At 47.7% G+C, this 22,551-nt stretch overlaps 2 protein-coding genes across 7 annotated transcripts; one reads left to right on the top strand and one right to left on the bottom strand.

Annotated features, from left to right (window-relative positions):
• Nucleotides 1-6,691: 6,691 nt before the first annotated feature.
• On the top strand, nt 6,692-13,927 carry rest (RE1-silencing transcription factor). Of its 4 annotated transcripts, none has more exons than XM_034597903.1 (6): nt 6,692-6,848; nt 7,989-8,278; nt 9,236-9,805; nt 10,122-10,282; nt 10,735-10,818; nt 11,748-13,927. In XM_034597903.1, the coding sequence occupies exons 2-6, from the start codon at nt 8,025-8,027 to the stop codon at nt 13,622-13,624; spliced, it is 2,946 nt and encodes a 981-aa protein (XP_034453794.1). In that variant the 5' UTR covers nt 6,692-6,848; nt 7,989-8,024; the 3' UTR covers nt 13,625-13,927. The 4 variants fall into 4 exon arrangements, with proteins under 4 accessions (XP_034453794.1, XP_034453797.1, XP_034453795.1 ...); XM_034597906.1 differs by having other exon boundaries at nt 9,239-9,805; XM_034597904.1 differs by having other exon boundaries at nt 6,707-6,848; nt 7,993-8,278.
• Nucleotides 13,928-14,481: 554 nt separating this feature from the next.
• LOC117769185 (nitric oxide-associated protein 1-like) lies at nt 14,482-22,330 on the bottom strand. Of its 3 annotated transcripts, XM_034597913.1 has the most exons (9): nt 22,061-22,329; nt 19,266-20,204; nt 18,869-19,033; nt 18,688-18,798; nt 16,187-16,278; nt 15,974-16,105; nt 15,736-15,852; nt 15,213-15,330; nt 14,482-15,053 (listed from the first exon to the last, which is right to left on the bottom strand). In XM_034597913.1, the coding sequence occupies exons 1-9, from the start codon at nt 22,266-22,268 to the stop codon at nt 14,824-14,826; spliced, it is 2,112 nt and encodes a 703-aa protein (XP_034453804.1). In that variant the 5' UTR covers nt 22,269-22,329; the 3' UTR covers nt 14,482-14,823. The 3 variants fall into 3 exon arrangements, with proteins under 3 accessions (XP_034453804.1, XP_034453805.1, XP_034453806.1); XM_034597914.1 differs by lacking the exon at nt 14,482-15,053 and having other exon boundaries at nt 15,239-15,376; nt 15,702-15,852; nt 22,061-22,330; XM_034597915.1 differs by lacking the exons at nt 14,482-15,053; nt 15,213-15,330 and adding an exon at nt 15,539-15,613 and having other exon boundaries at nt 15,702-15,852; nt 22,061-22,330.
• Between the last annotated feature and the right edge of the window lie 221 nt (nt 22,331-22,551).

A 22,551-nucleotide genomic window follows, 5' to 3' on the forward strand; every position in this document is an offset into this window, starting at 1 on the left:
GTGTTCCACCGTCTGTTCCTCTGTGTGTTCCTCTGTCTGTTCCACTGTCTGTTCCTCTGTGTGTTCCTCTGTCTGTTCCACTGTGTGTTCCCCTGTGTGTTCCTCTGTGTGTTCCCCTGTGTGTTCCCCTGTGTTCCACTGTCTGTTCCACTGTCTGTTCCCCTGTGTGTTCCTCTGTGTGTTCCCCTGTCTGTTCCCCTGTCCGTTCCACTGTCTGTTCCTCTGTGTGTTCCCCTGTGTGTTCCCCTGTGTTCCACTGTCTGTTCCTCTGTGTGTTCTCCTGTCTGTTCCCCTGTGTTCCACTGTCTGTTCCCCTGTGTGTTCCACTGTCTGTTCCCCTGTGTGTTCCACTGTCTGTTCCCCTGTGTTCCACTGTCTGTTCCCCTGTGTGTTCCTCTGTGTGTTCCCCTGTGTGTTCCACTGTCTGTTCCTCTGTGTGTTCCCCTGTCTGTTCCCCTGTGTTCCACTGTCTGTTCCTCTGTGTGTTCTCCTGTCTGTTCCACTATCTGTTCCACTGTGTGTTCCCCCGTGTTCCACTGTCTGTTCCACTGTCTGTTCCCCTGTGTTCCACCGTCTGTCCCCCTGTCTGTTCCACTGTGTGTTCCACTGTTTGTTCCCCTGTCTGTTCCACTGTGTGTTCCACTGTCTGTTCCACTGTGTGTTCCCCTGTCTGTTCCCCTGTGTTCCACTGTCTGTTCCTCTGTGTGTTCCCTTGTGTGTTCCCCTGTCTGTTCCACTGTCTGTTCCCCTGTGTGTTCCACTGTCTGTTCCCCTGTGTTCCACCGTCTGTCCCCCTGTGTGTTCCACTGTCTGTTCCCCTGTGTGTTCCCGTCTGTTCCACTGTGTGTTCCACTGTCTCTTCCCCTGTGTGTTCCACCGTCTGTTCCTCTGTGTGTTCCCCTGTGTGTTCCACCGTCTGTTCCTCTGTGTGTTCCCCTGTCTGTTCCACTGTCTGTTCCCCTGTGTGTTCCACTGTCTGTTCCCCTGTCTGTTCCACTGTCTGTTCCACTGTCTGTTCCACTGTCTGTTCCCCTGTGTGTTCCACTGTGTGTTCCACTGTCTGTTCCCCTGTGTGTTCCACTGACTGTTCCACCGTCTGTTCCCCTGTCTGTTCCTCTGTCTGTTCCCCTGTGTGTTCCACTGTCTGTTCCCCTGTGTGTTCCCCTGTGTGTTCCACTGTCTGTTCCACCGTCTGTTCCCCTGTGTTCCACCGTCTGTTCCACTGTGTGTTCCCCTGTGTGTTCCACTGTCTGTTCCCCTGTGTGTTCCACTGTCTGTTCCACCGTCTGTTCCCCTGTGTTCCACCGTCTGTTCCCCTGTGTGTTCCACTGTCTGTTCCACTGTCTGTTCCCCTGTGTTCCACTGTGTGTTCCACTGTCTGTTCCCCTGTGTGTTCCCCTGTGTGTTCCCCTGTGTGTTCCACTGTCTGTTCCACCGTGTGTTCCACCGTCTGTTCCCCCGTGTGTTCCACCGTCTGTTCCCCTGTGTCATCCCGTGTGTTCCCCTGTGTGTTCCACCGTCTGTTCCCCTGTGTGTTCCACTGTCTGTTCCACTGTCTGTTCCCCCGTGTGTTCCACCGTCTGTTCCACCGTCTGTTCCCCTGTCTGTTCCCCCGTGTGTTCCACCGTCTGTTCCCCTGTCTGTTCCACCGTCTGTTCCCCCGTGTGTTCCACCGTCTGTTCCCCTGTGTGTTCCACCGTGTGTTCCCCTGTGTGTTCCACCGTCTGTTCCCCTGTGTCATCCCCTGTGTGTTCCCCTGTGTGTTCCACCGTCTGTTCCCCTGTGTGTTCCACTGTCTGTTCCCCTGTGTGTTCCCCCGTCTGTTCCCCCGTGTGTTCCACTGTCTGTTCCCCCGTGTGTTCCACTATCTGTTCCACCATCTGTTCCCCTGTGTTCCACCGTCTGTTCCACTGTCTGTTCCCGTGTGTTCCCCTGTGTGTTCCACTGTCTGTTCCACTGTCTGTTCCCCTGTGTGTTCCACTGTCTGTTCCCCTGTGTGTTCCACTGTCTGTTCCCCTGTGTGTTCCACTGTCTGTTCCCCTGTGTGTTCCACTGTCTGTTCCCCTGTGTGTTCCCCCGTCTGTTCCCCTGTGTGTTCCACCGTCTGTTCCCCTGTGTTCCACCGTGTGTTCCCCCGTCTGTTCCCCTGTGTGTTCCCCTGTGTGTTCCACCGTGTGTTCCCCTGTGTGTTCCCCTGTGTGTTCCCCTGTAAAGAAGCTTGTGTATAAACAACTTGTTGTTCTCAAACTGACCTCAGCAGGTTCTTGTAATTCGAACTTTTCATGTCTCACATGTAGCTGATCAACTGTTTGACTGGTTTTTCACAGTAAAGGTGTAAAAGCAGCGGAGGAGCTCGGACAGTCTTACCCAGCAGAGGTGACGTCTCGGGGCATTTTCTCAAGCTTCTTCTCCGGCTGGAGCTCCAGGACCGACGGCTCCTGCTCCCCCCGCTGCGGCTGGCCCTTCCCGGGTTCGTCTTTCGGTGTCACGGTCTCGGCCGGACCGGTTCTGGAGTTGACCCCGGTGGATGGTAACTGGTTCCGCTCAGTGACATTACTGTGGGACTGCTGGTTCTGGACGAAGGCGGACCGGATGTCCAGAGAGCGGACGTAGAAGACGACGGTGACGGAGATGTGGAGGAGACACAGCAGCACCACCAGCTTACAGGTCCGGTGGAGGAGGCTGAAGTTAGCGGGGTCAGCGGACATCCTGAGCGGCTGGAGGGTGGAGTTGGAGCCCGCTCGACTGTTCACCGGAAGCAGGAAACAGACTTTGACGGTCCACAGTTCGTCCGTTAGCTCTCAGCCTCCATTTTACTCTGCGTCCGCACGATTCTAACGACAAAGTGAGATAAAGCCGCCGAGCAGCGGGAGCCAGAGGCGGCTCAGGGCTCCAGCGCGTCCCGCTCACCTCTACACCGGGTTAGCCGCTCCTCAACCCCGCGTCTCCGTCACCAGGTCCCGTTCAAACCGGCTGGAGGCGACGGGAGGACCTGGACGAACAAACACGAGAACTCGACTTTACTCGAACAAACACCAACGAAACAACCTTTCACTCCGAACACGAGTTCCGAACTCACGAGGAAAACTTCGGTCACTGCGGAAGACACCAACTGTCAGGGACACGGAATGATCCACTGCACTTCCGGTTACTGATGACAAAATAAAAGTCCGTTATCTTTTCACATTAGTGAAAAATATCATTATTACCATCACCATTAATATTATTATTGTTAATATCATTATTAGCAGTAGTATTGTTGTTAGCATGGTTATTAACTATTGTTACCGTATGTTTAAGTATATACATGTATGACACTGCTTTGTTGTTGGCTTTATGTTGTTTGTAGTTCTAAAATTTATTATTTTCTTTTATTTCTTTTATTATTGTTTTATTTCATGATATTGTAACCCACTTGTGGCTGGGTTACTATCTACTAGGTCAGATGAGGAGCTGAGGGACATAGACTGTAATAACCATAAATGAAAGTACACAAGATACACAACAAGTTAAATGCAAAATGTAACTTTACTAACTTAAAGTGGCAGGTTATAATTCACAAGCATTTGAAAAACAATTGAGTCGTTTTACGACAGTCGTCTCTAGGTCTTTTTCCAGTGATCAGTCTTGGTGTGTTTTGTCAATCCACTGTCTTTAGTCTGTAGATATCAGTGACAGCTCCTTAAAAAGCATGTACCCTTTATGAGTCTATGTAAGTGTATGTAAAAACGATCAGGAAAGAAACAAACCTGTGTATTGGACTTTTATTCTGAAGGCTGATGTGTTTCCGTGTTGTTGAAGCTGTATGGATAGGTACAGGAAGAGGCGTGGTTGCCGCGTGTGACTTGCTATGACGTCACTTCACTGGCCAAACTGTTTATCAATTATTGATCTAAGCCATTTATTATTGTTTTTAAATTAATTGATTATTGTTTGATTGGTCCTGACTCAGGTTGATGATGCTTCTTTTAGAAAAGAAGGTTGGGGTCACCATGGTGATGTGGTGACATTCCTTCGCCATGAAAATGTAAAGTAACTAAAGTGATTGGACTCCATTCAGATCTGTCATCACCTGTCTGTGATCCGTCATCCAAGAAGTTTCTTCAGTTCTAACTGATGCTGGAGTCTCAGTTATTTAACTTGTAGGGTTTTTAATTACCACTCATCCTTCTCCACACATCCACTGAATCATGAGCTTCCAGTAGCAGCTTCAGTACACGCTGTGATGCACTGTGAGGCTCCAAGTCATTCATTCTATAAAATCATTTTCAGTACAATTAAAATCTAGCCCAAAAAATTAAAAATCCTCAACATCAACTTTACTTAACAGGTGCTTACAACATGTAGCCTGCACTCCACCACTTGCTCTACCTCAGAAGACACATGGTGCAAAGTTCTTGGGGAAGAGGATGGTTCTCCACCTCCTCCTCCCACTCTCACTGTGAGTCTCCTGCAGAAACATCTGCTCTAATCTTTATCAGTTGGTACAGCTCAGTTCTTTTTACTGCAGCCCCACTTAAATTCAGCGCGCTGATGTTAAAAAGACTAAAAAGCAAACATGACAACAGCTATGGAAGACCTCCTTCGTAGTACAGGTGCCAAAGACTCCGCACCCAAAAGACCTCAGCAGCTACAGGTTGGTGGCACTAACATCTGAACCTTATGAAGACCCTGGAGCAGCTCGTCCTAAAACATCTCCGCCCCCTGAGACCATCGACGGACAAGCTGCAGTTCGCCTATCAGCCTGGCATCGGGATGGAAGATGCCATCATCTATCTACAACACAGAGATCTTTCTCATCTGGAGAAGCCTGGGAGGATCATGTTCTTAACCGGCACCTCTGAGGGACAAACTGGAGCACGCTGGAGTGGATCTGCACCTCACATCCTGGATATTGGACTACCTGACCAACAGACCCCAGTATGTGAGGACCCCGGACCGTGTGTCGGTCACGGCTCTCTGCAGTATGGGGGCCCCTCAGGGACCGGTCCTGGCTCTGTTCCTCTTCACCCTCTACACTGCAGACTTCACCTACCACTCACCCTCCTGTCACCTGCAGAAGTTCTCTGATGATTCTGCGATTGTCGGCCTCATCACTGACAAGGAGGACAGGGAATACAGAGGACTGACACAGGACTTTGTGGACTGGTGCCAGCGGAACTGCCTCCAGATCAATGCAGGGAAAACTAAAGAACTGGTGGTGGATTTCCGCAGGCTCAGACACTCCCCTCGATACCGTTGAATACCCAGGGAAGGGACATGGAGTCAGTGACCTCATATAAGTACCTGGGTGTTCACCTGAACAATAAACTGGACTGGACCAATCATGCCAGTGCACTCTTTAAGAAGGGCCAGAGCAGACTGTATCTGCTCAGGAGACTGAGGTCCTTTGGAGTGCCGGGAGCGCTCCTGAAGACTTTTTATGACTCTGTGGTGGCATCTGCCATCTTCTTTGTAATAGTTTGCTGGGGCAGCAGCATTTCAACTGCTGACAGGAAGAGACTGGACCGACTGATTAGGAGGGCCAGCTCGGTCCTGGGATACCCGCTTGACCCAGTGGAGGTGGTGAGACAGAGGAGGATGGCAAGCTGTCTTCTCTCATGGACAACCAGTCCCACCCCCTGCAGGACACCATCACAGCACTGGGCAGCTCCTTCAGCACAGACTGATCCACCCTAAGTGTCTGAAGGAGAGGTATCGCAGGTCGTTCCTTCCTGCAGCAGTAAGACTTTACAACCAGCTCTGCTCCCAGTAAAACTACATGCACCACCACTATGGACTGTCACTTTAATATTCTCAACTGTGCAATATTCACTATACTTTACTCATTTGTAAAAAATTCTGTGCAATATAAACGGTTATGTTTGCTGTACATATTCTGACACATAATATATTTCTTTACACTGTATATACCGGTTTAATAACATTTATATTTATTCTATATATTGTTGTATATTTCTATTTCTTTATATTCCTTCACCCAAGTACTGCATGCTGCTTATGTGATGTCTTCTGCTGCTGTAACATTGCAAATTTCCCCATTGCAGGACAAATAAAGGACTTGTTATCTTATCTTAATTGTTTTTAATGTAAAATAACTGTCTTTTAACTGCTATAATGTTACCTTGTTGTTATTGTTTTTACTGTCACTCTTTTTACCATGATAAGTGTCTAACCCTTTTAAAAGCGCTATACAAATAAAATGTATTATTACCATTATTATTATTATTTAAACATGTCATGGTGTCTGATATACAAACTCATGCACTCTGAGCTTAAACCCTAAGCGGAGCTCCTCACTGCTGTTGATGTGCATGAGTAGCTGCAGTCTGTGTTTTAACATGTTTTACAGACTTACAGCCCGAGGGGACTTTCTTAATTCTGGAGACTAGCTTCCATGTCGAGATAACTGGTGCGAGCACTTCATCTCTGACACACGGGGGAACATTTGACAACGTGGTTTATTTGGCGATGCTGTAGAGTTGTCCTGAGATGGGGCAGTTCTGCCTGATGCCTCTCATAACTGCCACAGCTCAACGCCCCCCCACCTTCACCACACAACTACCCCCACTGTACAGCAGCTTAACCCAGGACAGGAACCAGAAGCTTGATCTACATGATTTAATCAATGTTATTGATGATTTAATCGATTATTTCACTTCCAGACAAACTTGCAGCTGGCGGCGGACAGGGTGACGTGATGACGTCACGGCCGTACGTCAGCTGCTGTGGAGGAATGTGCGGAAACTTCTTCTCCACTTTTGTCTCCGCGCTGTTCGTCGAAGAAAACTAACCCGAGGCCGGAAAACGTGCTCGGAACTCGGTGAAAGTTTGTCCCGGAGGAGTCGGTGAGTGTTTGCGGGGCTGGGCGAGAGGCGGCGGGGCTCCGTGGAGCTCTGGGCCCGGGGCAGCTGCAGCGGAGCGGCGGAAAGTTGTGTCGAGTTCAGGGTAAAATGGAGGCGCTGTCCGGGGCTGATCAGGACCATGGCTAACACTCCTGTGCCCGCCCAGAGGCCGACCTCCGCGGACACACAACACACACAACCCCGTACTTAGAGTCACTTCAGCGGACACACAACACACACAACCCCGTACTTAGAGTCACTTCAGCGGACACACAACACACACAACACGGTACTTAGAGTCACTTCAGCGGACACACAACACGGTACTTAGAGTCACTTCAGCGGACACACAACACACACAACACGGTACTTAGAGTCACTTCAGCGGACACACAACACGGTACTTAGAGTCACTTCAGCGGACACACAACACACACAACACGGTACTGAGAGTAACTTCAGCGGACACACAAACCCGGTTCTTACACTTTTGTATTATTTAATTTAACTTATATTAACAACTTCACTTTCACTCTGGATTCAATGTGAACTCACATTTAATCGGGTTTTAATCCGGATTCAAACTGAATCTGCTTCATTTAATTTAATGTGTTTGTCTGATTCAAAGTTTAAACTGACGTCACTTGTGTTGTTATTTAAACTTAATTTCTGTTTTAATGTGTTTAACTGTTCGTCCTCCGGCTCTGACTTCAGTTAGTGTGTGTGTGTGCGTGCGTGCGTGTGTCGCTGTCGACTGAGCTGTGGTGCTGTTTCAAAATGGCCGACAGACACATTGTGTTCACTGCAGACAGACACATAAAGTTTCAGTGAAAACATCTGAAGCCTCTTCACCTTCTGCTCTGAGGATCCAGGTTCATCCAGGTCTCCGTCTCCTCCTCCGGATTCAGAAGCAGCTGGTTGTTGTGGCGTCGACAGAGGAAACAAATTGATGATTGTGAATTTGATAGTGTTGTTGTTTTTTGGATGATTCCAGCTGTGTGAAGTTTGATGTGATAGAACTTTTCTTCCTCTGTTGATAGAAATGTCTTCACACTGATTGTGTCATTGATGGTTGATCAGAATATATCTGATGCTTTACTTGTGTTTAGTTTGAACGTTGACCTTTGACCTTCCCACCTACAGCTGTCTGTCCCGCGGAGGTGAGGAGTTGGAGTCAACATGGCCGCTCACACGGTCTTTTCGGATGAGATGTTTCCTGTCGGGGTTTCTGTCATGGAAGAGGGTCAGAGTCTTAACGACCTGCCAAGAAACACGCTGCCTGCCCCTCAGCTGGTGATGCTGGCCAACGTGGCGGCGGTGACAGCAGGGGAGGGCGGCGGCTGTGACGGCAGCACGGCTGATGAGAAAGAGATGATGGAGCTGAAGACGGTGGGAAGCAGCTACTCCGACAGCGAGGACGAGAACATCATCAGGTCAGAGATTCTTCTATTGCTACACAAACTTAAACTAGGGTTAGGGTTAGGGTCACTAAATCCATTACTAGTTTTTCATTGTCAACAGACCTGAGTAATCTTTGGATTATCTCTGGTTAGTCATGGGTTAGTCTTTGGGTTAGTCTCTGGATTATCTCTTGTAAACTTTGAGTAAACCTCTGTTAAATGTTCAAGATTATGTAGCGTAAACACAAAGCCACGTTGAGTGCTGGTTACGGGAAACTCTGAGCTAGTTTTTGTTCGGTGTTGATCGACCAAGTCAAAACGGAGAAATGTTCATATAAATTCAAACTACAGAATGAAATAACTAGAGGGGGGGGGGGGGACTGAGCAGGGGAGAGAAACAGCAGAGACGCTGATAGTTAGAATTTTGGACAAAAAGAAATGAAACCACACCATGAAAGTAAAAAGCATTTGATTTAGTGACAGTTTGACCTTTAATGTTTAAATCGCTCACTGTTAATGTAAAGACAGTGATTTGTCTCAAAGAGCACATCAACTGTCTGTTTTATCTGTTTTACAAATATATCTTAATGTCTAAAAATATAACATTACATTTTGAACTAAAAATGCTTCGTTCAGCATGTTTGTGGTTTTTATAGTAAAAACACACATTATTTTCCATATTGCATTTAATGTGTTTGGTGTATTTTGTGGTCCATATGTTAATGTACTGTGTCAAAGTGAGAAAATAAAAGTCTGGTCTTGTCGACAAAGTTGACCTGAAAAAACAGATACCACTCAATGGATGGTAAAGAATTTATGTGTAAATAAAGGTAAATTCAAAAGTATTAAAAGCAACCAAACGAGCCAAGGACTCTGAAAAAAAGATTAAGATACTTTTTACTGCTGAAATTTAAAAGGGAGCTCAAGGTCACTTAATGTCTGAGTGTGGTGAATCTCTGACACTGACCTGTGTTCACTCACCTGTCCAAGCAGGTACAGCTACGACAACCAGAACCACAGAGAGGTCTGCATCGTCGAGTATCCAGAGTCTCCCGCCCCCCTCAACGCCGTGGTCGTCGGTGGTAACCATGCAGGAGACGAAGAGGAGGATGATGGGGAAAAAGCTGAAGACCTGTCTCACCGACCTCAGCCCTGCCCCCCCACTGAAAAGAAAATACCCCAGAAGTTCGCCAAACTTAAAGACGGCACTGCCCCCGTGACAGAGGGTGCAAAGAAGAAGAAACCGTTCCACTGTAAACCGTGTCACTTCCAGGCTGAGAACGAGCAACAGTTCGTCGAACACCTCAGCACCCACAGCGTCAGCAAGATGATGGTGGTGAACCGGGTGGAGGGGCGCAGCAAGACCAAGGCCAAGGAGATCGAGACCCCCGAGTCCCAGCCGCAATCAGGCGGGGAGGGGGACAGCAGCGGAGAGTCGGGGGTCACAGCAGGTGACGTCAAAGGGCTGATCAGGTGTGAACGGTGCGGATACAACACCAACAGATACGACCATTACATCGCACACCTGAAACACCACAGCAAGGAGGGCGAGGACCACAGGTAATGTCCCACTGCAGCGAGTAGGTCAAATAAGCACCTTCAGTTCTATTTTATTTGTATAGCGCAAAATCATAATATACATTATCTCAACTATGAGCAGCTCTGACGACTGTGGAGACATGATAACAGAGAGAAGGGGAGAAGTGCTCAGTGCATGATGGGAGTTCTCCAGCAGTCTAGACCTATAGCAGCATAACTAAGGGATGGTTCAGGACCTGATCCAGAACTATAAGCTTTATCCAAGAGGAACTTCTTAAGTTTAAGCTTAAAACGACGTCCACACCCAAGTACTGACTGTGTTTGTGTTTGTCTCCAGGGTGTTTAAATGCACGCTGTGTCCATACACCACCGTCAGTCAGTACCACTGGAGGAAACACCTGAGGAACCACTTCCCGAGCAAACTGCACACCTGCAGTCAGTGTTCCTACTTCTCCGACCGCAAGAGCAACTACATCCAACACATCCGCACTCACACAGGTGAGTCCATTCAATTTCTCTTCTCAATGTAGGAAACTTAATTGGTATGTGTTGCCAAAGCACAAATACAATCTTCAAATCACTAATGGACACAAAGTTGATGTTGTTATAAAACATATGAAAGGTCATCACATACTTAAATCTTCTTTTCCTCTAGAATGAAGCCTATTTTCTCCCTTTGCGTCTAACTAATATATTCAGGCAATTTTTTTTTTTCAAATTTGCGATAGAATTCCTTGATGATATTTCTGTTTTTGACATTGTGTGAGAAAGTGTAGCTGTTTCTACATCTGCCTCATTACACGGAGAGCACCAGTCTCTCAGCATCAAGCTGTGGAACAAACACCTGAAGACCGGTTCAGACTCGGTTTCCTGCTTTGTGATGATTGAAATTATTTGATGTGATGAGTTTATTTTTATCCAGGTAAACATGTGATGTCTGTGTTGTACAGGTGTGCGTCCCTTCCAGTGTATGTACTGTGACTACTCCAGTTCACAGAAGACTCACCTGACCCGACACATGAGGACTCACTCAGGTCAGTCAAAATATTCCTCATCTCCTGGAAATAAAAACGACCAGACTGTTTATAAAGACGATCGGCGACTGTTACCGATGTTGTGTTATTGCCACTAACTGGTTGATGTTGTTCCTGTCACTCACTGTTGACTCTTGTGTGTTTGTGTTGCTCTCACTGAAGCAGAGGATTGATGGTAAAGTCTTCTACGTGATGTCACTTCCTGTGTGCTGTTGTGTTGTATTGAGTCGTGTTCACGTCGTCAGTGGTTTATCTGCTGTGTTGTGGTGACGACCTGAAAGCTGCATGTCCTGATTACAGATCAGTGTTAATGTTCATGTTCTGAAGTTATAAACACACAATGATTTAAAACATAGAAACATTTACTGATTAAATCTAAAGCCTGAATAGATCAAAACATTAGAATCTAATAATTTATTTCAGCTCAGGCTGGCCTGTGTAGGTTTAATAAAAAAACACAGGGACATGAGTGTTTTTTTATTAGCTAATGAACAACACGTCGAATGTCTCAGATTTATAGAACCATATCTATAGAAAACGCTCGCCCCTGTTCTGTGACCATTTCTACAACATCCAAAGACTCTGAACAACTGGCTGGAAAATATTCTGTCGATCAACAATAAACCATTTTTAACCTGTTTCGGAATCAAACAAAGATGGCCGTCGGTTTTCCACCTGCAGTTAGTGTTGAACTGGAATTATGCTTCTCCGAAGATTCATGTAAACATCTCTGCAAACCTTTATCAGAGAGGGGAGTTATGGGTAACTGTAGGTCGTAGGAGTTGACGTGGAGAAGTATGATTCCAGATTTGCAGTAAACAAACGACAAGTCCTCAGATGCGACCATCAGACTCACCTGCTGCATGAAACTCTTGTGTATGACTTATAGGCTGCTGCAGTTTCATAACATCTCATCCTTTTGTGTGTAGGTGAGCGTCCGTTCAAGTGTGAGAGCTGTAACTACCTGGCAGCCAATCAACACGAGGTGACCCGTCATGCCCGGCAGGTCCACAATGGCCCCAAACCTCTTTCCTGCCCCTACTGCGACTACAAGACCGCTGACCGCAGCAACTTCAAGAAGCACGTCGAGCTCCACCTCAATCCTCGTCAATTCCTTTGTCCGCTCTGCAAATACGCCGCCTCCAAGAAATGCAACCTGCAGTACCACATCAAGTCCAGGCACTCTGGGTGCGACGTCTCCGTGGACGTTTCCAAAGTCAAACTGCGTGTCAAGAAACTTGGTCCTGACAGTGTAGAACAAAACTCAGACACCAGAGCAAGCAAGTTTGACAATTCATCTTGCATTGAGGAGGATTCTGACATGGATGATGGAAATGAGGCTGAGACTCTGGACTCGAGCCCAATCAATCTGTCAATCAGAAAGAGCAGCAGGCCCAGCACCGCCCACTCTGTGCAGAGTGAAACACCGGAAAAGGCTCAGAAGAAATCCAACATCACGTCCGAGAAAGAGAAGCTACTGAAAACAAAGGACAAGATGGAGCCAGAGAGAAAAATCACAACAAGGCAGAAGAAAAACGAGAAGGTCAACGAAAAACATACAGACAACACAACTGCTAAAGAAACGGAGACGATCGCTTCCTTAAACACAGACAGTAAGGTCAAACGACGAGTTAAGAAGCTGCCGGCAGAGAAACCAACTGTTCAGGACCAAGCAGAAGCACCCAAATCCCTAAAAGACCAAAAGGAGACAGAGAAATCTGACCAACAAAGATCCAAGGAGGAAAGAATAGTGTGGACAAAGGTGGTAAAAGATGAAGAGAAGTCTGGGAGGGAAAAAGAACAGAAGAATGATGGCAGTGGAAAGGAGAACAAAAGCTTCAATAAACATAGGAAGTTGGGATCAAAGAAGACAGAGGAAACTACAGAACATGTCGAAGAAGCTCAACAGAAACCACAAAGTCCTCAGAGGAAAGAAAAGACTTCAAAGAGGAAAGTGGGAGAAGCATTAGATCTTTCCAAAACGTGCTCAGCTGAGACGCCGTCCAAGACCAGGCGAATGAAAGCCTTAGCTGCTGAGAAGCTGCAGTCGAAACCCGCCTCCGATGAGTCCAACAAGGCAGTTGAAGCCACTCTCACGCAGCACAAGTCCAACGGGGCAACACCAGTAAAGCACAAGATGACAAGGAAGTCCAGCAAAAGAGTTCCAGGACTTCAGAAACCTGATGACTCAGCTGAAGACAAGATGACATCAGCAAACAGTCCGTCCACTGAGGCTCCAGAAGCATCCACTCAACCAGACAACCCAACGGTCGCCACGAACTCTGAGCACCCACCGACAGAACCCTGCCCTGAGAAGCAGAAAACCCCAACAGATGAAACTGTGCTGGAGAAGCCTCTGAACCAAACCTCAGAGAAAATGGAGGTGTCACACACCTGCAGCCCAGGTGAGGACACACCCTCTCCAGCTGAAAACTGCCCTGCGCCTACCTTCCTCAAACCCACATCGCCGCCCTCTCTGGTGCTTCCAAGCCAGCGAATCAAACCCGCTGACACCGAGGATGATGAGGGGATTCACAGCAGCCACGAAGGGGGAAGTGACATCAGCGACAGTGCCTCGGAGGGTAGCGACGACTCCGGCCTAAACGGCACCGGCACCCAGTCAGGGAAGATGGCCAACGACCCAGAAACGCCCACCGACGAGATCCCCACACCGACGGAGCTCAAGAGTCACATGTGCATCTTCTGTGACCGTACGTTTCCTTTGGAGGTGGAGTACCGCCGGCACCTGAACCGGCACCTCGTCAACGTCTACTATATGGACAACACAGCCAAAGGACAGAATTAACCTTCTTGAACTTCTTTTGATGGTTTACATTTTTTTGCTTGAAGCAGAAAGTTTGCATTCTGACGCTCTGAGCCCGAAAACCAATCGGAGCCAGTTCTTCCAAGTTAATGGTCATTATAATGGTTTTCTTAAGGACGGTTGTATAAGATCACTGTCCTCGTCATCCAAAGTCAGAATGTGACCTCTGACCTTTTGACAGAGACCAAATGAGTTTGATTCGTCTTGTTAAAGTTACAGATTTTCATTGCGTTTTGTTTGTAGCTACATGATATGAAATAACTCCGGACTCAGTCCTCCACCATCATCACGATGAACAGCAGGTGATGTTATCACGTTATCGACATTAAGCTTTGACCGGTTCACAGATCTAAAGTGTTCCCATTATATATTCACTTCTATTAAATGGCAACACGTGATGCCGGCTGGTGTTCCATCAGAGGACGAGAACACAGGTGTCTGCTTGTTCAAACGCTGTTTAATTGTGATGTGTAGATGTTAAAAATATTCTTTTCTAAGGGGATCTTTGTTTTTAAACCGGAAGTGCCTTTGACAATCATTAACGTCTCAGCTGTTTGTTTCAGTGACGTCATTCACATGTTGATTTACTGTCTGTTAGCCTCAGCGGGAAGATGCCGCCGCCCACTTTGGTTTTAGGTAGAACTGAACATCGAATATGAAACATTTCATTCTCCCTCAGAACAAATAATTAGTTTAATGTTTATTAACCTTTAAAAACTGTTGCTGAAGGAAAAACAATAAATGAAACTCGTGTAAATAAATTGGTGCAATATTTTCTCTTTTAGTCAAGAAGCCAAAGTGAAGACTTGTCTCCATGGAAACGAGCAGGAACCACGTCACATGATGTAATTTGACCTTTTTATTATCAACTGTCGTTACATCGGTTGATTGATTATTGGCAAAACTAAAATCAAATCCATCAAATAGAAAACGTTTCACTAGAGGACTTTCAAAATAAAACACCACAGATGTGACTTTCAAATTTAAACAGTCAAACAGAACCTCATGAATCCTTTGAGACGTCAGCGTTTAGTTTCCAGTGACATCACTGTTTTCTCCGTCTGCAGGTAGGGGGAGCTCTAACAAACACTAACTTCATACTTTATTCTGCTCCAATTTTAAATAAAGGCTTTTTTTTTTAAAGGCGTCCCGTTCTCCGTCTCCTGTGTCCATCTGCAGTTTCACTTCCTCTTCACCGGCTGCCTCTTGGCTCCTCTGGCCGACACGCCATCGTCCATTAGCCCTGGAGGCTTCATCAATTTGTAGGCGGCGGATTTTCGGATGCGTTCTCCTTTCAGAGAGACGATGTGAGGAAGCATCGGTGGCGTCCTCAGACTGAAACCCGCCGTCAGAGGACTAAGAACCCTCAGTATCACCTGATCACCTTCCACCGCCGTCACAGCGACCCAACCTGCACTCAGGACGGACTGGGTCAGGGATAGGTTCTTACAACTGAACCAAATTAATTTATAATTTGATTAAAGTTAAGTTTCAGTGATACAATCAATAAAAATCATTCATGACTAATTAATAATGATTTTGGACTCGGTTGTGTCTCCGGTGTTTTTACCTGCAGATGACAGTTTGACGTCAGCAGCCGCCTCCAGGTAACCTCGACCCTCCAACCTGAACTCCTGAGGCACTAACGTGGGGAACTCCTTCATCCGCTCGGCCCCGCCCGCAGGCACCTGAACGTGCACACACACACACACACACACCTCAGTGTTTAAACTCCTTCATCCGCTCGGCCCGCGGGCACCTGAACGTGCACACACACACACACCTCAGTGTTTAAACTCCTTCATCCGCTCGGCCCCGCCCGCGGGCACCTGAACGTGCACACACACACACACACACACACACACACACCTCTCAGTGTTTAAACTCCTTCATCCGCTCGGCCCCGCCCGCGGGCACCTGAACGTGCACACACACACACACACACACACACACACCTCAGTGTTTAAACTCCTTCATCCGCGGGCACCTGCACGCACGCGCACACACACCTCAGTGTTTAAACTCCATCCGCTCCGCGCGCACACACACGTTTAAACTCAACAGCTGACTGATCATGTGAACATGTGACGCACCCCCAGCAGGACATGTCCTGCATGTTTTGCGTAAAGGCTGTCTGCTTTGTCCAGACTGGTGACATGAACCGGGAGACGACTGGATGCCACGACTGAAAACCAGCAGGACTTCTGACCCTGCAGAGGAAAATAAATCGATAACAGACGTTACATACCAACAGATAATGGATTAATATGCATCAAACGTGAAAGAGTGAGTGAGGCCAGCTCTGCCAGCTGAGCATTTACTGTGACTCACCTGCAGGAAGTCGATCCTGGCCACGCCCCCCACAAACAGACTCATACCAGGCTTCAGAACAAACGTCCGTGGGACGATGGCCGACGTGGGAACCACTGACCTCACTTCTTGTTCGGTCAACAGGCTGAGGATCTGGGCGAGAGTCATTCACACAGACAGTTTATTATGGTCTGTCATGACTCCGATCTGTGTGCGTGCGTGTGCGTGTCTCACGTCGTCGTCCTTCATGATCCCCGGCGTGTCGTACAACCAGTGAGCGTCCTTCAGCTCGTTATAGCTCAACTCCTCGGGCGTCCTGATGGTACCTGAAAGGTCAGAGGTCAAGAGACAGACAGGTCAACGTCAGAGAGACACTTCCTGTCCAGGGCTGTAGTGGTTAATAAAAAAAAAAAAAGGTGGCAAACTATAATTTAATAAAAGTTTATTTTATAAACAATGATGGAATGTAACTAAGTATATTTACTGTTGCAATTTTATTTTACCTTATACATCTACTCCATTACATCTATATTATTAGAATAACTTTTTACTCCACAGTTGCTACAAATAGAATCCTGCTTTTACAATAAAGCATGTGTAATTATAAAAAGGTCATTGTCCAGCCACCATCATTGTTTTCCAGTCAGTCAACAAGAGAGAGGGACAGACCGACAGGTAACAAGAGAGAGGGACAGACCGACAGTCATCAAGAGAGAGGGACAGACAGTCAGTCGACAAGAGAGAGGGACAGACAGACAACAAGAGAGAGGGACAGACAGACAGGTAACAAGAGAGAGGCACAGACAGACAGGTAACAAGAGAGAGGGACAGACCGACAGTCATCAAGAGAGAGGGACAGACAGTCAGTCGACAAGAGAGAGGGACAGACAGACAGGTAACAAGAGAGAGGGACAGACAGACAGGTAACAAGAGAGAGGGACAGTCAGACAGGTAACAAGAGAGAGGGACAGACAGACAGGTAACAAGAGAGAGGGACAGACCGACAGTCGACAAGAGAGAGGGACAGACAGTCAGTCGACAAGAGAGAGGGACAGACAGACAGGTAACAAGAGAGAGGGACAGACAGACAGGTAACAAGAGAGAGGGACAGTCAGACAGGTAACAAGAGAGAGGGACAGACAGACAGGTAACAAGAGAGAGGGACAGACCGACAGTCGACAAGAGAGAGGGACAGACAGTCAGTCGACAAGAGAGAGGGACAGACAGACAGTCATCAAGAGAGAGGGACAGACAGTCAGTCGACAAGAGAGAGGCACAGACAGACAGGTAACAAGAGAGAGGGACAGTCAGACAGTCGACAAGAGAGAGGGACAGACAGACAGTCGACAAGAGAGAGGGACAGACAGACAGTCGACAAGAGAGAGGGACAGACAGACAGTCGACAAGAGAGAGGGACAGACAGACAGTCGACAAGAGAGAGGGACAGACAGACAGTCGACAAGAGAGAGGGACAGTCATCAAGAGAGAGGGACAGACAGACAGTCGACAAGAGAGAGGGACAGACAGACAGTCGACAAGAGAGAGGGACAGACCGACAGTCGACAAGAGAGAGGGACAGTCAGACAGGTAACAAGAGAGAGGGACAGTCATCAAGAGAGAGGGACAGACAGTCAGTCGACAAGAGAGAGGCACAGACAGTCAGTCGACAAGAGAGAGGCACAGACAGTCGACAAGAGAGAGGCACAGACAGACAGTTAACAAGAGAGAGGGACAGTCATCAAGAGAGAGGGACAGACAGTCAGACGACAAGAGAGAGGGACAGACCGACAGTCGACAAGAGAGAGGGACAGACCGACAGTCGACAAGAGAGAGGCACAGACAGACAGTCGACAAGAGAGAGGGACAGACAGACAGTCGACAAGAGAGAGGGACAGACAGACAGTCGACAAGAGAGAGGGACAGACAGACAGTCGACAAGAGAGAGGGACAGACCGACAGTCGACAAGAGAGAGGGACAGACAGACAGTCGACAAGAGAGGGACAGACAGACAGTCGACAAGAGAGGGACAGACAGACAGTCGACAAGAGAGAGGGACAGACAGACAGTCGACAAGAGAGGGACAGACAGACAGTTGACAAGAGAGAGGGACAGACAGACAGTTGACAAGAGAGAGGGACAGACAGACAGTTGACAAGAGAGAGGGACAGACAGACAGTTAACAAGAGAGAGGGACAGTCATCAAGAGAGAGGGACAGACAGTCAGACAACAAGAGAGAGGGACAGACAGACAGTCGACAAGAGAGAGGGACAGACCGACAGTCGACAAGAGAGAGGGACAGACAGACAGTCGACAAGAGAGAGGGACAGACAGACAGTCGACAAGAGAGAGGGACAGACAGACAGTCGACAAGAGAGAGGGACAGACAGTCAGTCGACAAGAGAGAGGGACAGACAGTCAAACAAGAGAGAGAGACAGACAGTCAGCCAACAAGAGAGAGGGACAGACAGTCAGTCAACAAGAGAGAGAGACAGACAGTCAACAAGAGAGAGGGACAGACAGTCAACAAGAGAGAAGGACAGACAGTCAGTCAACAAGAGAGAGGGACAGACAGACAGTCAACAAGAGAGAGGGACAGACAGACAGTTGACAATCAGTTAAAAACCGGACAATAACAAAGGAGTAAACCACCATAAAAAGTTGAGTAAACACTTTGTCGTATTTAAAAAGTTGTGTAAACGGCGTTTACTCACTACAGCCGAGTTCCTGTCTCACCTGTCGTCCGTTCTCCGTCTTCATTTTCTCCAAACGCCAAACTGTCAGGATCAAACTGGATCTCATCTGGTCCGGATCCGACCTCGGCACGGAATGTTCTGCCAACACGACCTGAGAACACGTGACCGGGTGAACATGTAATCATGTGACCAGATGAACATGAGACCCCCCCACTCCTTACCCACTAAGTAGCCTTGCCTGCTGAACTGTCTCATTCTCGTCTGCTCGACATGCGACAGCTCGTCCTCCGTCAGTTGCGACGCCTTGTTCAGTCGTTTCTGTCGCCTGAACATTCTGTACGGTGTCGGGTTGATGATGGGAAACTTCAGCAGGTTCAGAGTCGTCCCTGAACACACCACGGTGGGAAAACACGCAGTCACATGACACAGAAGATCAACGTCTGACTGATCCTATAAATAAATATCTGATTTGAATTTGAATATTTAACAGGTTAATACAAATTTAAATTAAGTATGCGACGGATGAAAATATGAATCAGCGGACGTTGCGTCAGTAGCCGTACCTCTGACCTGCTGATGTCACTGGATTATATTAAAGTGAATGAGTGTGGTGCTCACCGGGCCAGGGCGATATGGTGGCCTTGTGGATGACCTCGGAGGCCTTGGACTTGCAGTAGTCGGACTCCAGCAGCGTGTTGAACAAGGTCGACTTTCCTGCGTTGGCGCTCCCAACCAGATACACGTCACCTTTGTACTTCCAGGACCTCTGCAGGCTGGATATCAGCGTCTCGATGCCGTACCCGGTCTTGGCACTGACGAGGTGGATGTCGGTGACCTGGCCCCCTAAGCCGGCCACCTGACAGTACTGGGCGAGCTGACCCTTGATTCGTCGCAGGTAGCCGGGCGAGTCCCTGGGTAGCAGGTCGATCTTGTTGCCGAGGACAACCACATGTTTGTTGGTACCAACCAGCTCAGGCAGGTCGGGGATGATGGAGTCGGGGAGGTCGAGCAGGTCAACAATGAGCAGCACCAGGACCTGAAGGGGTCGGATCTGCTGCACCACCGCCCGGTACTGGTCTTTGGACACTTCCAGGTGCAGCGCCTTGTGGTGGTAGGTGAGCAGGTGGCAACGCTGACAGATGGCGCTACGCAGACCCCCCTCCTGCAGCAGGGCCTTGTACTTCTCACTGGGCAAGTACCCGGGGGCCTGGACGGCGGTGCAGTGCAGCACGGCTCCGCAGCCTGAGCAGCAGGTGTCACTGACCGGCTCATCCACATCCGGAGACCCGAAGATCTTTTGCTCACCTTTACCTGCAGCCGCTGCCGCCTTCTTCCTCTTGGTCTTTGCAGCCACCAGGTTTTCATCCAGTGGGAAGTCAACGTCCTGGAACTGGATCAGAGAGTTAGGGTTCGTCTCCTGCGGGGCCCCGCCCCTCAACCCCTGCAGCTGACGTTCCAGAGACCTCAGGTATTTCTGAGGGGGGACAGGAAGGGGGGGGGCTGTGAAGCTCAGTTGGTCGAGCAGCTTCTTCTCCTGATGTGGGTCGTCCTCTAGATCTGCACCAGAAGAAAGAGGAGCACAGAGGTAACATAGAGGAGCTCAGTGCTGCCACACGCTGGAGGTGACAGGTATTTATCATCATCAATATTATATTATAATATTATAATATATTGGCCGGCTGTGGCTGAGGTGTAGAGCGGTCGTCCTCCAACCTGAAGGTCGGCAGTTCAATCCCCAGTCTTCTCCATCAGCATGCCGAAGTGTCCTTGGGCAAGATGCTGAACCTTGAATTGCTCCTCATAGAACAAGAAAGTGCTGCTAATAGATGCTCTGTGTGAATGTGTGTGTGTGTGTGAATGTGTGTGTGTGTGAATGTGTGTGTGAATGTGTGTGTGTGAATGTGTGAATGTGTGAATGTGTGAGAGTGTGTGAATGTGTGTGTGTGTGAATGTGTGAGAGTGTGTGAATGTGTGTGTGTGTGAATGTGTGTGTGAGAATGTGTGTGTGTGAATGTGTGTGTGTGTGAATGTGTGTGTGTGAGTGTGTGTGAATGTGTGTGTGTGAATGTGTGTGTGTGAATGTGTGTGAATGTGTGTGTGTGTGAATGTGAATGTGTGTGTGAGAATGTGTGTGTGTGAATGTGTGTGTGAATGTGTGTGTGTGAATGTGTGTGTGTGAATGTGTGTGTGTGAATGTGTGTGTGTGTGAATGTGAATGTGTGTGTGTGAATGTGTGTGTGAGAATGTGTGTGTGTGAATGTGTGTGTGTGTGTGTGTGAATGTGTGTGTGTGAATGTGTGTGTGTGAGTGTGTGTGTGAATGTGTGAATGTGTGTGTGTGAATGTGTGTGTGTGTGTGAATGTGTGTGTGTGAATGTGTGTGTGTGTGTGTGAATGTGTGTGTGTGAATGTGTGTGAATGTAAAACTGTAAAGAGCTTTGAGTGTCATCAAGACTAGAAAAGCGCTGTATAAATACAAAACCATTTACCAATGGTAATATTATTGTAACTGGTTTAACACGTCAGTAACATGTGAGGAGGAGTGGTAAGCCCCCACCTTTCTTTGTGAACACGTCTGATACCACAGTTGTGTAGGAGCCTGCCCCCCCCCCTGTTTATTCTTCCCTTTTAGGTGACCTCATCACACCTGAAACCTGCCTTTTGGGTTTGGGCTGGAACTCTGACTCCTTCTCTGAATGTAAATCACATTAGGACTCATTAAACGTTCCTGCGAACGTCTGAAGCCCGAGTCTGGGATTCATCAACGTGTTCTTACCGAAATGTGTTTGTACTCTGCAAACACATTTAGAACTTCCTCAGATCATGTGTACGCACAAATGATGAAGGCCCGGCTGTCCTAGAAAATGTAAACACCTTTTTAGCTAAATGCATAGTTTATTAAAACTCCATTTATCAAAAAATAAGGCTTTAATAGACAATTTAATTTACTAATGCATTGACCAAATGTATTAAATAACCATGATGCTCTTTCATCCTCATCATTTCGTCATAAATAAAATCTTCAATACTTACTTATATTAAGTTACAATACTTAGAATAGAGTAAATGAGAATTTTTATATTGAAATGTAACAGTTTTAGCTTTCGTTAAATTGTTTATTGGCCTTTAATTGATCGGTCACTCCCAAATATTTCTAGAGCCAAGAAATTGCTTATCCGTAGTTTTGATGTATAGATAATCAGATATGAGAGCTTATGAAATAATATATCTATATAGATATCTATACATCCATCTATGAAGTGGACAGGTCTTCTGCTCATCATCATGTGTGCCCCATGTGACATATTGATCAGGTTCAGTCTCTCAGACTCATCCTTCAGGTGCGTGTCTCCCCCGTGCGTGTCTCCCCCGTGCGTGTCTCCCCCGTGCGTGTCTCCCCCGTGCGTGTCTCACCTGTGTAGTCCACAAACACGAACTGCTCCTCCAGGTTCGGGTCCACGGTGCAGCTCCGGACTCTTCCACGGTCTCTGCTGCTCCACTGCCGGATCAGACCTCGGACTGACCCGGGTCCGGAGGGTCCGGAGGGTCCGGAGACCCGGCGGGTCAAACACGTCCACAGCGGCCGGCGGACACACACCTGACACAGCTGAGACACGCTCATACTTCCGGTTTCACCTTGGAGCTGGAACACACGCGCCTGTTGATCACTTCCTACACGGATGTGACGTCACACAATCTTTTCGTGTTCCGTTAAAAAAGAGTGAGGCAATGACGACAGGAGGTCTCACTCTGCTACAACTTCAGGAACAATGTTAGTCATGGTTCAAACAGTTTAGTTTTATATATAAACTGAATGATGCATGTTTTATTGATAATGATATGAATATTTGAATTAATCTTCATGTTAAATTATAAAGACGTTTTTCTGCAGTTGATTGAAGTTT

This window comes from Hippoglossus hippoglossus, chromosome 10, assembly GCF_009819705.1.
Source record: "Hippoglossus hippoglossus isolate fHipHip1 chromosome 10, fHipHip1.pri, whole genome shotgun sequence".
NCBI lineage: Eukaryota > Metazoa > Chordata > Actinopteri > Pleuronectiformes > Pleuronectidae > Hippoglossus > Hippoglossus hippoglossus.

What these genes read in the sequence shown, in the direction of transcription:
- LOC117769185 (XM_034597913.1), bottom strand. Translation starts at nt 22,268, where the DNA reads ATGAGCGTGTCTCAGCTGTGTCAGGTGTGTGTCCGCCGGCCGCTGTGG. An exon ending in CGTGTTTGTGGACTACACAG is followed by an intron (nt 20,205 to 22,060) that starts GTGAGACACGCA and finishes CTTCTGGTGCAG; the next exon opens with ATCTAGAGGACGACCCACAT. An exon ending in AGACGGAGAACGGACGACAG is followed by an intron (nt 16,279 to 18,687) that starts GTGAGACAGGAA and finishes CTGACCTTTCAG; the next exon opens with GTACCATCAGGACGCCCGAG.
- rest (XM_034597903.1), top strand. Translation starts at nt 8,025, where the DNA reads ATGGCCGCTCACACGGTCTTTTCGGATGAGATGTTTCCTGTCGGGGTT. An exon ending in GAGGACGAGAACATCATCAG is followed by an intron (nt 8,279 to 9,235) that starts GTCAGAGATTCT and finishes CACCTGTCCAAG; the next exon opens with CAGGTACAGCTACGACAACC. An exon ending in ACACATGAGGACTCACTCAG is followed by an intron (nt 10,819 to 11,747) that starts GTCAGTCAAAAT and finishes TTTTGTGTGTAG; the next exon opens with GTGAGCGTCCGTTCAAGTGT.